Genomic DNA, 15,627 nt, shown 5'->3' with positions numbered 1-15,627 from the left:
TTGCCTTGCCATGACAATGAAAATGGATTAAGGGGTGCTGCAGTGGCTTTGTTTGGATTCACTTTTAGCTTGAAGTATTTAAACAGTCTATACAGGGCAGTCATTGGATTAGAGTGTCAAGAGATAAGAGTTTGATTCAGTCATGTTTGCTCCAAATTTCAAAATGTCTAAATTTCTGGTGTTGTAAAAATTTACTTCCAGGAGATCACTGTCAGTAGAAGATGTTCTGTTCTTCTCAGTGGTAAAATTAATGTACATATGATTACTGATTTTATTAGTTTAAACACAGGAAATTTAGTGTGCCATGAAATGTTTCATTTTCCTTAAAGAAAAAAAATACTCTTAGCAACACATATTTTCAAAGTTTGGGGAAAAGGAAAAAAATGTTGCGTTTTCAGTTTTTCCTGTGTTTTATCTTCAGTGATTTCAGTGCTTTTATGCATGTTTGCCTGAATTCCTTAAGAATATTCATTTTTATTAATAATAATAAGAATAGTCTTATTAAGAAAGAAATATTCTTGTAGTTGATACCTATGAACTTTTAAGAATAGCAAATCTAAAAGGAGAATTCAGCATCTATAATTTAAAGTTTGGTGCAGATGGAATTTGCTGTAAGCTCACCATTTCATTTCTCAGTGCCATTTCCACAATTTCTGTTCTAGAGCTACTTTTGCCAATATCAGAAGAGCTCCTAGTGGTTTATCTCTAGCACAGGAATTGGAAATACATGGCTAACATAAAATTGACTTAAGATAGTAAAATTACTAATATAAAATGTCAGACTAGGTTTTGGTCTATCTGAAAATATTGTTTATGAACCAGGATACATTTTTGTCACATAGGAAATCTTTTGGACACAGTCTTCTTTACTGGCACTTCGGGGTGAGAGCTGATACAATGCATTGGAAAGGTCACTGAAATTCTCACTGTTAAGGTGCCTTTAATTTCATTACAATGCTCTTCTCAAAGTGCAGTTTTTATGTGAGTTTTACAACTCACATGACTTTGTCTTCTTTGTGAGCTGCATTTTTTGAGCATCTTCCCACCTGCCAGTCAGAAAACATAAAGTTGATGTACCTGTATCCTGTTCTGGCAGAAAATAAGTCACAGTCTTGCCCATTTTCATGGGGGAGTTAATTAGTATCCCATTGTGGTTTTATTTCTTTATTGAATTTCTAGGTGAGCCGCTCTGCCTGCTTAATGACCACGCAATTAATTTGTAAATTGTTACGGTCGCGGGAGGCGGCGGCGGCAGTGGATATCAGGACATGGCCTCCAGTCCTGGACACAGGTGAGTGCTGGGGCCAGGGGAGCTCTGTCCCTTTTGTCACTGGGCTTGTCAGTGACATACACACGTTTTCTGTCTCTGTCTCCACCAGACGATTTGCCAAAGAAGCGGCCTGCACAGATCTACAAACCTTCTAACCCTGAAACTCTTGCTTACCTTGACTTCAGTGTCTCCACCACTGGCATGCTGGCAGGGGTAAAGGTAGGGACTGCTGGTTAAAGCTGCCCTTCTTGCCATCCTGCCTGGCTGGCAGGTGGTTGCTCCTAATTTGTGATTCTTCGTTATTTTTGGAAGCAGGAATCGAAGTACTTCCTCCCATGCAGACATTGTTTGAATCCATTGACATTAAATTGGTTCTTCTCTACTTGGTACAGGACTGTGTGTGGTGGGTTTAGCCCCTCTCCTCCTCCTCAAGCTAAAAATTTCATTCCATTACTCCTGTGCATAGACCACTAGTTTGTCTGCTTGAAGCATTTTTCAACTTAGGCATCTGTTATTTCCATTTTATGAAGGAAATTAGACTGTCATCCTTTTCCTGCTTGTTCCAGCGCCCATTCATCACTCCCTTCTTCTGCAACTCAGCTACTGGCCATTGGTTTTCAATATTCTCTTCTTCTTGCAATTAAGGGACCTGATGATTCTTTGATATATTTGCCCCGTATAGTACTACAGTAAGCTGCAAAAATTCATTGATAGATTTGTTTGCTAAGATGAGGCATTTTGAGCTCTTGAAATAATGCCATTTTCTCCAAACCTCTAGCCACAATTCATCAAATCTGTTTTACCTAACTTGTGTATCCCTGGTTTCACCACAACACACTAAAATCACTCTGTTATTCTTACCTGTTTCTTCCTTACTCCTATTTGGTGCATATCCAAGGATTATGATTACTTTAGCAATCTCTGCTGATGTATCACACTTGGAGCCTATGCTGAATTCCTCACACTCCTTAGTATCACCCATCTATTTGCAGAAATTGTCAGTATGATTTGTAAATAAAGAAAACATCCTTTTCCCAGTTTTTGGATGAAGAAATGGAAGCAGAGAGCTGTTGAAGTGACCAGCCTGAGGCTGACTGATGGTTAGATGGTTGACCTGGCTGATGATCACATATTGGACACTCCTGCAGCATTTATTCCATGTAACTTTGAATAGCTACAATGCCTAGAGATGTGGAGTAGTCATTGGGCTCCTCAGCAGCCAACAGAGAGAAGCAGGGACTTTTTAGGGTGTAATTTATCTGACTTATCTGAAACATCTATTTTTTAAAGGCGTGAATGTCACATAAGTCTTCATTTCCTCTAGAGAAAGCCTCAAATGATTGTTTCAGATGCAGTCATCTTTATTAAATCAGGTCTGAATTACACTTTATCAGACTTGCAGAAATGATTTCTAACTATGCAAAGTGAATATTTGGGAAACTTCAAAGATAGTCAAAGGCAAGACAAGTCAATGAGCCTTTCTTGTGGCTAGAGGGAAATACAGATAAATCTATCAAGGAATTCTTGATTAGCTTCTAATATCTGGGTCACAGAGCCTGAAGGTCACTGATTCAGCAGGTTTATGTAAACAGTTACCATCTACTACATCATCACTAGTGTTTAATTAATTATAAAATGATCAAAAGAGGCCACAAGGCTTATATTCATGATGTAGTGGTACTAAATTAAAAGAAATGGCTAAATAACTCCCATGGCTCCTGAAAAGTTGATAAATGTTTTGTAATCACTTTGAAAGTAGTAGATTCCACTTGCATTTACTCTCAACATTTTCAATTGCTTACATGCAGCATGGTGTAAAAATTCACAGAACAACAGCAGTTTTATATCAACAGAGTTCAGTTTAATCCCATGTGAAAAAGCGGTCTTGATTCAGCTGGAATAGAATTAATTTGCAGATTGCAGATGATCACCACACAGACACCCATTCAGAGCTGGTCCTTTTGCATCACTTGGACCACATCCAGCCTCAGTTATGGCTGTCACTGGAATGGAGGAATAGTCACTTCTGGAGATTTATTCCCCTGTTTACTTTAAGATCAAATAAATTTTACCTTCCAAGTGCCTGTTTTCCTCCACTGACTCTCAGTGAGCAGTATATAAAGCAACCAGCTCCCTATGTGGCAGAGATCAAAGGTTTGGTAAGTTAACTCCTATCCAGACTGTATTTCTAACACTGGTGTCTTTCTTGTTACTAATAGGGAAGACAAACATTAAAAGATATTTTCCTGTTTCCATTGTCATGAGAACTTTTAAGTCAGGGTGGGTGAGTGTGGAAAGCATCCTAAAACTAGGGAAAAAATCAGAATAATTTCCTTTGGATCAGGTTTTTCATTTCTGCTTTCTGCTTGTATTAGCTTTGAAAGCTTCCTTACCAAGATTTTAAAGCCTGTTTCTCAACTAGGAGCTGGATAACATGAAGATATTTTACAGATATTTATTTACAGAAACTTTACTAAATTTATTGGGGATTTTTATTGCTGAATTATTAGCTCCTTAGTACTGCTTTGCTGAAAAAAAGCCTTTTCAATTAAAAAAGTGCTTTGGCATTTTTCATTTATTTTGTTAAGAAATACATACTTTAAAATATGTTACTGATGATCAACAAAGTGTTCCATTCAGTCATTCATTCCTTTATTCTTCCAGAAAGTGTAGCATGTTATCATTAGCTTTGCATACAGCTTGGAGCACATCTTTAAACCACTCACAGCTTTCTTCCTAAATCACTTCAAACTTACCATTCATTCTGTCTCCTCTCCCCTTTCACAATTGTGTGGATGCCCTCTTGAAGGAAAATTATGTTTTCTAAGATACAAATTACCTGTGTGCATAAAGTCAATTACATTGAGCATAAAGTCAATATTTATTTGGTGTTTTTATCCTGTGATTGATGTGAGCACTTGGTGCAGTCTGGGAGTGAGCCTCCCAATGACACAGTTGATCATTTTAATTGCTTTGCTGTTGTCTTTCAGATGTCTCATGCAGCCACTAGTGCCTTTTGTCGTTCTATTAAGCTGCAGTGTGAGCTTTATCCCTCCCGGGAAGTCGCGATCTGCTTGGACCCCTACTGTGGACTTGGGTTTGTCCTCTGGTGCCTCTGCAGGTGAGGCTTCTCCTCAGCCTTCTCTGAAGCAGGTTTCCATTGCACTGTGGCACAGCAGAACGGATGATGTGAGTGATGGAAGGATGGGAGGAACAGAGAGTCCCTCTGGGACCTGCCCCAGGCAGCTGGAATTGCTGGAAGCCGTGTGGAAGCTGCTGTGTGGAGGATGTGGTTTGTTTGAGCAGGGCATGGCCCCGGGTGCTCAGAGCACCAGCACGGATGCTCGCTGACCTCCTGCGCTGTACTGCTGTCTCTGCAGGGCCTGCCTTGTGTCATTTGATGGAAGCAGTGCTTTACCAATATTACCTTAAGGAAGTGGTTTCCTTGTGTCCTCTTTTTCATTCTCTAATCTGAAAGCAGGAGTAGATATCAGGGGACTCTCTCATTTGTGGGGTTTTTGGGATGAGATTTCTGCAGAGACACAGAAGTGTGTTTTCTTGCAGGTACTCGTATGGCAGTAGTGAAGTTATCAGAAAACAAAGCATTTCTCGTGAAATGTGAATCAGCTTTTTGGGTTAATAAATTTGGAAATACAACATTTCTGTCAATCTCTATACTCCAGGGAAGTTACAGTTCAGAGCTGAAAGCAGGTCTATTGATTTATTTTTTTTTTAAGTTAGCTGGGTTGATGCATAGGGAAAGGAAAAGAACTGTGGGAGTGTTAATGGAGCCCATTTTGATGAAGGCATCTCAGAGTCACAGTGGTGTGACATCTTTGCTCTTTGGTGTTAGCAGTACTGCTATTTTTATTTGCTAAAATTAAGATAATCCATGGTATTAAAAATACTTTGGATAAACTTTGTACCAATTTACTAAATACCTGAAGGAAATATTATTTGATAACAACTGCAACAATTTCTTTTCAGCAATTATTGTTTATTTAAAAGTAGGCTGTTGGCACAGTTTATTGCCCTTTTAAAATATTTGTTAAAGATTAACAGTATTATCTTATTCATTCTTGATCTGTTTTTCTTGATTTAAGATACACTTGCCTAATACTGTTCTGGATTTTACATAGGGATTAGAATTGCCTTTGTTTTGAAAAACTTTTGGGTTTTCAGTGCTTTATTTACCCAACATAAAAATAAAACCATTGAGGCTGCAAAAAAAACCCCTTCAGAAATATTGAGATTTTAATTAAATCATTCTGTTTTAATTTTTTAAATGTTGCTTTTTAAAGTCAGTTGACTATTTCTGATAAAGACTTGAGTGTTCCAGCTGATGTCAGCACTGTTAGGCCAGAGAAGGTCTGTGCAGCACCATAGGAGAGCTCAGCTGAGGAATGTATCATTGTATAGGATAGTGCTGGAACAGAGAGCATCCAGGAATAACTTCTATGCAACATCATGATAGAGCCATAAAAACAGATAAATGTTGACCTGCCCAAAACCCAAATAATTTGTGATGGCCAAGACTCTCCTGAATGCAAATTTTTTTTTCTTCCAGAGCCATTCCTCCAACAAATATGCATTTGCTGCCCTTAGGTTCTTCCCAATACTGATAGTACTCAGCCTTTCAGAAGGAGAAGATTGTTTATGACTGGCAAGTGAATTAAGGCAGCCAGCCTCTGGGAGAAAGCAATCAGAGTCCGTGCTCATTTGTAGCTTACAGAAGGAATAGAAAATTTTATATACCATTTTCAAAGAAGAGAAGGAGACAAGGGATTTGAAGGAACTGAGATCAGGCCAGCAGCACTCGAGTCTTATGAACCTTCACATCAATCTCTTCTTTACCACTGATCCCCTGTTCCTCTTAAATCAGAAAAACTTCAGGCTGCTAGAATTGCGATTGTCGTTTGGAGAAAGCTGGCATCGGATACAGCCTAATTAATTCCACTTACAAATCTAATTTCCATTTCATTACTATTTTAGAAATTAGTATTATTGGATGTGATAGGAAAAAATACATCCTGGAGTTTATAAGGCTCTTACTCCTCATAACTTAAAATTTTGTGACTTTGCATTTTACCCTTTGAAGTTCAGCATAACTGGATCCTGCCCAACATTTCAACCCAGATTTCTAACTCAGAGACTTCTACTCTAAACTTATTATTGTCTGTCACCACTTCCACTTACTAAATTAATATTTCTAATGGCATATGGAAATGAAGTATGATGTTCAATTTTTTATAAGTGAGGGGCTTTTGAGAGTTAAATAGGAACTCTTTGTTTTAGGAGTCCAGCAGGAAGCAAGAGTAACCTCCTGTGCTGGGTGCAGTTAAAAGTACATTTAAATTCCTTTATTAACTAGACCAAAGGAGGCATTGACTAAGGAACTGAAAGAAAAACTAACCTTTTATCCCCGTTGTAGGTGCTTAGATGTTGTGCTGGCCTGCTCCACTGCGGTGCCTCAGAATGCCCCATTCTGTGAGGTCAAAGCTACTTAGGAAAGCTGCTGGAGCATGGAGCCAGCCCTTTGGTAAGTTTGAATATATTGCATAGTTTTGCAAAGTTTTTTTTTATTTTTTTAAAATTTATTATTTTATGGCCTAAAGGTTATAAAATAATAAAGAAAAGAAACCTTGCAAAGCAGAGCAATAATTAAAAAGAACTGTTCCCTCTAAACTGGCTGCATGCTCCAGCAGGGTTTCCTTGGAACCTTTGTCTTTGAACAGCAAGTCCTGGGTGTGGCAGCAGACATCAGCCCCATGTGAGTTCACAAACCCCTAACTTCCTAATTTGAACGAGTTCTTACTCATGATTCAATAAAAGAATACATTATCTTTGTGTTTTTCTCTTTAATAATCTCATTTATCCATTCTGAGAAGGTGATCCTAGTATTCTGACTAGCATTGCATTACATTTTAAAATGTATTACATTCTTTAAAAGGAAAAAAAAATCCCCAAATGTAAAAAAAAAAAAAGAACTCTAAATCCCATTGTTCAGAAATGGTTCCTGAAATTAAGATGTCCCTGTTTTAATGCTTCTCACTGTGGGGCAGAATACAGCATTCTGCAGTTCATTACTGATCATTCACTTAACTGATAGTTGCTAATGCAATAAAATAAGAATTTTTCCCCTGCTTTAACCCAGCTAAGCCAACTCAAATTGCAGTTCTACTTTTACTGCTGGGAGACAGAATTGTCCTTATTCAAATTAAGTGCATTAATATTTTTTAATAAACTTTATATATATTCTCAGAAACTGAGCCTGTCAAGAGTAAATCAGTGAGACTCAGACTGGACCAGAGGAACTGAATTTTCTGGTCCACAGCAGCCATGCAATAAATAGCATGACTGCTATGAAGTGGTCCAGGGAAGGCTCTCCATGGAAGGTACTTTATCCTATCCTGCTCCTGCTGCCTCTGTTCCATAGCATGAAGCCAAAATCCACAGTGGTGCTGCCAGGTGGCTTCTGCTACAGAAAGACTGCAAGGTTTCTTAGCAACCAGACAGTGGAACTGTGCAAGTAAGCAAGGGATTGCAACACTGACAGAACTGCACTTTAGGGAAGTTTATTGTGTTAGGAACCACTGATTATTGTTAGGGGTTTTTTTGCTAACTTGAAGATAACTGCCAGGCATGAGCATTTCACCCAATTTCCAGCCCATGTGCAGCAAATTAAGGAAAGACTGCATAAAAAGCCTAAATGCCACATCAGAACCAGATAACTCTGACATGGGAAGTGAAGGATAGGAACATAAACATCTGTCATGTATTCTGCAAAGTGCATAACTGGCACAGGAGGAGTGTGAAGGTGTGTTATCTGCCCACACACTGCTGTGTGCCAGTTTCCTGGAGAGTCTGTATCCATTGGCAATTTGTGGAATAGGCAATTTGCTTTCCTTCCACATTACATCAGTACTGTTAAACCTGCCTCAAGCCTGGAAAGTTCAAGGGCAGCTGAATGCCCTGAGTCACCTTGATATGTGAGTTGTGAGATGAGTTGGCAAACTTACTCCATCACCTCTAGAGACATGCCCATACATGGGGTCTGAGTGGGGCAGGAGAGATGGTGATAAGGAACCAGAATGATGCTCAAGGCTGAGCAATGGCCTTTTTCTGTCTCTGGTACTGATGGGTTATCTGCTTACCATGTGCAGTCATGCTCTTAGAGCATGCTGTCATCTTTGGACTCTGCAGGTGGTGTAAAGTCCTTTAGTTTTTGTCCAAAAGTCCCTGTTTTTTGTACATGTTGGATCTCCAGAACTGAAGATTTAATTTTGGCCCAAGTCCTTTGAAGCCTAAGAGAGATATATTCCCAAGCACTGTCCTCTATAGCCTGTACTGTCCTTCCTACAAGCTCTGATCCAGGTGATTGTGAAGACTTTTGTTCCAAACACCAGTTCCCATACCTGCCCCTCATCACCAAGTGCCAAATCATCTGTAGGAATGCAGAAACCAAACGCAAACACTTAGAGAGTTCAGCAGTACCCACCTGCCTCCTCCACTGAAGTGGGGAAGCAGCTCATGTCACCCCACAAGGACACAGGAGTAAGGGCAGTGATGGGTCAGTAACTGCCAGAATGCAATTGCAAATTGCACTTGCCATTGTCAGCATTTATTGACCTGCTGAAATGTTTGGAACTATAATAAAACCTCAGCTTTTACTGCTGATCTGCCTCAGCACAATGTGGGCTAAAGCTCCAACTCAGTGGAATAGTTGAGTGCCAAGAGGTCCTTCCAGGAATCTCTGTATGCTGCCGGAACAGCGCAGCCAGTGCTGTGATCAGATGGTTCTGTCATACCAAAATACATCCTGGTGCTTTTACCTGGAGTGTTCCTGTCCTTGGGCAGCCCTTGCTTAGTGCAGGCAGACAAGGCTCTTCACTTACTGCCAAAGTCCAAGGCTTTGTCCACTGCATGAATACTTTTTTTTCCTCTGGATTGCTCTGCAGTCCCCTAAAGAAGTCAGCATTTCTAAAAGGTGATCTCACACCTCAGCCACCCCTGCATCTGCATCCCAAAAGTCATTGTGACAAGGTGATCCAGGGATGCTCTGCACTGTGTCTGCTTCTGTTGTTAAGACCTGCATCAGGAGGTGGATACTTTTGTGACAACCTTGGTACAGTTCTTTCACAGTATTTACATAAGTAAAATCTTGCACCTAGTCCATTGTATCATATACTGTTGCAATCTCAGAAAGGGGAATTTAACTTCAACAGTTTACATTTAAACTCCCAAGTATTTCCTAATATACCATTCATCCCCCTGCTGCCAGTGTTCACCATTATTTTGTTGGTTCTTGTATGAGAATAGCCAAGCCGACAGCTTAACCATTTTAACTATCATTCTTTCAAGGTTAGATGGAACTACCTCACCTTGTTCAGTGCCTCTCTTTCAGGATTAACTCAACAAATCTAGAATTCCATACCTGGATGAACCTACCAGACTTCTCTTCCATTCCTAGAATTACATGGAGGCAGCATTGACAGAACTTTCTGTAGGTTTTGAACCATATCAAGCTTCATCCAGCACCTCCAAAGCAGCCTTGCACAACTGCAGTTTGTTCAGGCACGTGGTCCTCTTTGTGGTGTTTGGCAAGCAAGCACCCTCTAACATCTCACAGTGATTTGAAACCACTAGAATGGTGTGAAATGTTTCAAGCAGCTGTACAAGGGTATTTTTTCCTCAGCTTTTTCTCTACCAAAACATGGGTGATAGACAGCTTCTCAGGGCAATATAAATCTGTGAATTTTCAGGGATATGTAGCATTTTGTGGCTTGGACTGATACACAAATGCTGTGTAATATTTCAGATTGATTCAGGGAGCTGAGCCAAATTATGGCTGACGTTGTGGTGACCAGGTGCTGCATAAACCACTTCAGCTGTGGAACTGGCACATTCACCCCACAATTATGCCTTTGTAGTTCTTCTTGTAGCTCCACCAACTGCTCTTGCAAATCAGAGGACATGCATAGATTATTAAACCACAGCTCAGTAGGCAAAGCCTGTGCTGGGTGTGAAGTTTGCAGGCATGGTATCAGCTGGCTGTAGGTTTGTGTATTGCAGTCAAGAGCAGCACGTGTGAGGCTCTCCAGCACACAAAGTTTTCATCCTGCTAGATATTTCCTTCCGCTGTGCAGTTTAATCCTGAACTCCACAGTATTTTTGAGGCATTAGAAAACTCAGAAAACATACTAACAACATCTTAATTTGTTTCAGTCTAATTGGAGTAATTTTTTTAGTCTAAACTTGATTATAAGAGTATTTGTTTCCCTCAGTCTGAAGAAGATGGGTTATTTTGCATCCAGATCCTCATGCTTTGCTGCAGGATGTTGGTGGGAGCAAAACCACTTTCTTGTCCTTAAGTTGATCAAGACAGGTAGACAGTTCACCCTCACATATTAGTGTTACTGAGGGGGAAAACATTTGTCTTTGGTGTAAATTCTGCTATTTTGAATGATTTCATGGTAAAATACACTTGGAATCAATTTCCTGTTTTCCTACCAAAGCAATGCAGCTTTTTTCTCCAATATTACTGTGGAGTTTGTGCAAACACTTTTCAGTACAGGGATAAAGCTTGTTCTTTTGATTTGGTTTTGATTTTGGTACGTCTGCCCAGTTGAATAAGTGATACCTAAGGGAACTTAATGTGGTTGTAATAGCTCTCCCACATTTGACACTCAATAATACACATAATGTTTATTATTGTGCAAATAATTTTTTCACTTGCTACTGGTTGCATCAATTAGAGAAGTTCAGGGTCAGGGGGAAGGGTTTGAAGGTGAATCTCTGTATACCATATTTCTACAGATTGGAGCCCATCCCAGGTTTTTACTTGAGTGGTTACAACTTCCTGTTTGTAAGAATTATGTATTTGCCAGACAGATTGCACACCTTGATTGTTTGTGGAGCCCTAAGCAGCCTTTTGGTCTTACTTCTCTGAAAAACTTAATAGAATTTGCTAAGAATGAAAGAGTGAGGTAATATTTATAGTAAAAATCGGTACTGCTCCCTGTCTGGTTTGATCTTTCACTTGAGCTCAGGGCATTCCCCTTTCAGGCATGGGTAATGCTGCCAAGATCTCTTTTCACATGTTTATGCAGCACATGCTCAAGGTTCAGTGATACTTTATTCTGATTCCATGAAAGGATAATGGCTCATTTGCCCGCCCTGTGCGTGGCCACCGTGTCAGCCCCATCCCAGAACTCATCGCTCCACGGCGAGCTCATCAGTCACCCAGAGGGGCATAAATGGGGACAAGCAGTCAAAGATAAAATTTCTCCTCTGTGATAAATGAAATTGCTTGAACTGTAGTTCATACATATTCCATGACATCCTCAGGCTCATACTCCAGCGGAGACCTAAACAATTTGGGTTATTAACTGCTGTTGTGGCTGGACTTGTTCACCTCTTTTGCCTTTATTGTACCAAGTGAAGACATCCAGGTCACACAAACCCCATTCTACATGGCACAGCTTTTGAAAGCACTCTCACCTGGATTTGGGGGAAGTGGGGGTACTCACTCACCAAGAAGGGAGTGTGTCTGTGTGTCTGTGTGTGTGTGTGTGTGTGCACAGCCCATCTGCAAGAATTGCAAAGGTGCCTGATGTCCAGCGTTACAGAGATGCTCGTATTCCTGAAAATAAAGTTCCATTTCATGTCTTACCTCAGATGCTCGGATTTGAAAACATTGACTTTACCAAGCTGGCATTTCAGGTTTTCAAGTCACAAATTAAATTCTTTTATGCATCATAAATCTTGGGGGCTTTTATGGTCCTTTCTCAGAACTTCTATGATTTGGAGGCTTTATGCTGTCACCGTTCCGATTTGAAATATCTCCAGATCTCAAATTGAGATGTGAGGGGACTGTAAAATTGATGGTAAATGTGCCTGTGTGAGATGAGTGAACAACATAGAACCCATGGGAAATAAAGTCATCAAACTGGGAATATCTTTCCCTTGGGGAGATTCTTAGGTACCAGAGGAATTAGCTCTGACATAATTTTTCCCTCAGGGACCCTGGTAAGTGTATTTTTGCAAAATTTATGCTCAGTGGTTATCCAGTATACAAGAGATGTAGTATATTTGAGTTTCAAAAGTTCATAAAACTTTCACAGAAGAAATTTAAAACTACAAGGGATGTTAAATTCGGGCCAAATTTACTCCCTTGAAAATTATTGCAGACCTCTTGCTTGCTTTAGCAGGAGGCAGGTTGCTTCCACATTAAGTAATAAAGTACTCTTTCAGTCAAGGTCTCTTAAAATGCTAATTACTCAATCCAAAGTATTTGTCAGCAACACTTAATTTTTTTAAAATATTATTACACTGCTTATTTACACCATTAATAACGGAACTATTTTGCTCTTTTTGGTACAGTCCTAAGAGCAAAGTCCACGGACTTTTGAGTGAATTAGTAGATTAGGAGCACATTCTGCCTGCAGTCCTCATAGACTCTGGAAGAGCAGCAGAAAACCAGGGTTAAACATTATGTTAAACTTCTGGAGCTGTGGAGCACTCCAGAAGTGCACTAAGGCTTTACAGGATCCAGCCAGTGCTGTGATAAGCTGTGTATTCACTACGCCATGGCTTGTCTGTGGACATGGGTGTTTAGTGTGTCTTAATGAACCTTGTGTCTTGCAGCGTTTATTCAGGACACCAGTCTATTCTGATTCCTCCCTCTGAGCTGGAGACCAACCCTGCCCTGTGGCTTCTTGCTGTGAGTCAGTACAAAGTGAGGGACACTTTTTGTTCCTATTCAGTCATGGAGCTCTGTACTAAGGGACTCGGTTCGCAAACAGAGTCACTGAAGGTGAGTGCTTCTGCTGTCCTGCCCGCCCTGCGCCTGCACCGTGGGCTTTGGGAATCTCCAACACTTTGCTGAGTGTCTGCTGGGAGGAGAAAATCATCAAAGGGCACAGGCAGCTTCCCAGAACTCACGTTACTCCTTGCCAAAGGCTGTGTATCAATACTAGTCATTCTTCAGATCACAGGGCTGTTAAACATCAAGGAAAGGCTTTTATTTACCTAAGCTTTCTGATGTGTGTTGCAGCCTGTGTTGATAGGCAAGTGTTGGAAAACAGAGGTGTAAATGTCCAAGAGGCTCAAGGAGTATTACATTGTATAGTGTTTTTATGAATACCCTGGTTATATGAGGTACTAGTTTGGTTTTGACCTCTATAGTTAAATAATAACATGCTTAAAAGTACTGTGTTGTTTCAACTAGATGATCCTTCTTGTATGGAGAGGAGGGTATATCTTCCTTTGCTCCACCCAGAATTAAAAGCAAGGTAGCCAGTTAAATATCTGAAATCATCTGGAATTTCCCATGTGCTACTGAAATAAATTTATCTTGAGATGCTGATATCTATGATGACTCCAACCTTTACCATCCTCTCTTAATAATTTCCTAATCAGTTTTCCAAGTCTAGACATTGCTTCCTGTTTTCTGTTATTCACTGTCGTCTGAATTAATTTGGGGAAATAGCATTCCCTCCTTTCAGAATTAGCATGCCCATCATTTCCTATGTGCTAATGTTGGGATGACAAGCAAGTATGTGCTTCTTCAGCTATTAGAGTGTCATCTGGCCATCCGGCCTCCAGGAAAAATGGAAACTGTACTGATACCTTGGCCTCTGTTCTGCGGTTCCTCTTGAATCATATTACCTGCATAATACACTTAAGAACTTCTGTTTTGCATTAAACCTACCCATTTGTGGCCTTTGTTACATTTTGACTTCTTTTTAGGCAAGGGGACTGGACCTTTCACGTGTACGGACATGTGTAGTAGTGGCTGAAGAACGACCTCGGATAGCTCTTACTCAGTCATTTTCAAAGTTATTTAAAGACCTGGGTCTCCATCCACGGGCTGTCAGCACATCACTTGGCTGTAGAGTTAACCTGGCAATATGTTTGCAGGTAAGATTTTTCACTCCTTAAGCTCAAAGTTGTTTTAAGGAAATGGTTTTCAGTAAGAAGCCTTCATTGTATTTCCTTTGGCTGTTTGGTCACAGACATGCTAAGAAAATGCATGTAGTACTTGGTGTTCTTGCATACCAAATTTCTGTTACTTTGTCAATGATTCATCCCTCTCATGTTGCAATCATAGCATTTATTCTGCCCATGAATACAGTAATTCAGAAAAGCACCTGACAGTGACAGAACGTGTACTCTGTGCTCCAGAGCCAGTAGGTAATCATGTCATGTAAACGAGTTTCCAAGTGTTTACTTCAGTGTGTTACAAAATGGATTCCTTCTGTTCACAAAATACTTCCAACCATTACTTGTTTAACTAGATAGATATTTTCTGCACACAAGGAAAATTATTTTGCTCTATCTCTCCTGTTTTGATCCTCTAATCAGAAGAAAAGTCCCAAGGATAATACAGGATGTAACATGCAATCTCCAGGAGTCTTTACTGAGTCATGATTTTAATGAGTGATGGAGCACTGTAGCTATCTGGTCTGAATTTCTGAATAGCATCTAGTTTTTCAACGAGTGATTACTGCACCAAGAAAATAGTTTTAGGTTAATCTAGAATATACTATTTTATCTTTGAGGACTTCATGTGATGAAAGTTAACTTGCCTTCTTTTAGGATGTTCCATTTTTAATTAATTTCACCTTATTTCCAGTTTAAATTCATCTGGCATTAAATCTAGACATTTTTTTATTCTAGAATAACAATCTAATTCCTGTCATGCATATAATACACATCTTAATTTTGATAAATAGATAAAGAATCTTAATATATGCTTTCCTGATCTCTGTCTCATTTTTGTGACTCTTGATCTCTTTCTGTCCTTCAAATCTGGTTTCAGAGTTGCACATATTATTCCTGTAATAATACCATAGGTGTCCTACTCAGGTGTAATATATTTTCTAATTTAATAACCTTTTAAATACTATAAGAATCATCTTCTGCATTGGCAGCTGCTCTGGCTGGGAAGTTCCATATCCATTTGGTCATGTGCCATGTCTCTAACCCCCTCAAAGTCACTGTGTCCTCAGCAGGACTTGCCTGTACTCTGTGTCCATCCTGCATTTCAAACCTGGCAGCTGCCCCTGGTTTACATGAAGGATTTCTCAGGAAGGTCACATGGGTACCTGCTTCAGTGTGGAAGTCAGAACGAATCTTCTCAGTGACACTGCAAATAAGAATCTGCTATTCCTTTTCTGATTGTAAATGTAAATATTTTTTAATCCAAAAAACTGACAAATTGAGGTTATGGGTTCAGCACAGAGCAGTATGTCTATGCCTGCTTTGGCCTCTTGCCCTTTTCAGTGTTACAGGATATGAATACAAGGAGGTGTGCCACAGCTCCAGTACTGCTTGCTTTCCCTCTGAGGATCCCT

At 39.9% G+C, this 15,627-nt stretch overlaps 1 protein-coding gene across 5 annotated transcripts in view; it reads left to right on the top strand.

The window, feature by feature from the left end:
• DIP2C (disco interacting protein 2 homolog C) overlaps positions 1–15,627 on the top strand; it is a 309,238-nt gene that overhangs the window by 258,265 nt on the left and 35,346 nt on the right. For all 5 annotated transcript variants that reach the window (XM_041487089.1, XM_041487097.1, XM_041487079.1 and 2 more), the window contains 5 exons: positions 1,180–1,291; positions 1,380–1,489; positions 4,261–4,391; positions 12,917–13,085; positions 14,021–14,191. In XM_041487089.1, the coding sequence (XP_041343023.1) occupies positions 1,180–1,291; positions 1,380–1,489; positions 4,261–4,391; positions 12,917–13,085; positions 14,021–14,191 (693 nt within the window). The remainder of the gene's footprint in view (positions 1–1,179; positions 1,292–1,379; positions 1,490–4,260; positions 4,392–12,916; positions 13,086–14,020; positions 14,192–15,627) is intronic.

This window comes from Pyrgilauda ruficollis, unplaced genomic scaffold (assembly GCF_017590135.1).
Source record: "Pyrgilauda ruficollis isolate IOZ18807 unplaced genomic scaffold, ASM1759013v1 scaffold12, whole genome shotgun sequence".
NCBI classification, from domain to species: domain Eukaryota; kingdom Metazoa; phylum Chordata; class Aves; order Passeriformes; family Passeridae; genus Pyrgilauda; species Pyrgilauda ruficollis.
The sequence above is the reverse complement of the archived record's forward strand: the minus strand, read 5'-3'. Positions and strand labels throughout refer to the sequence as shown.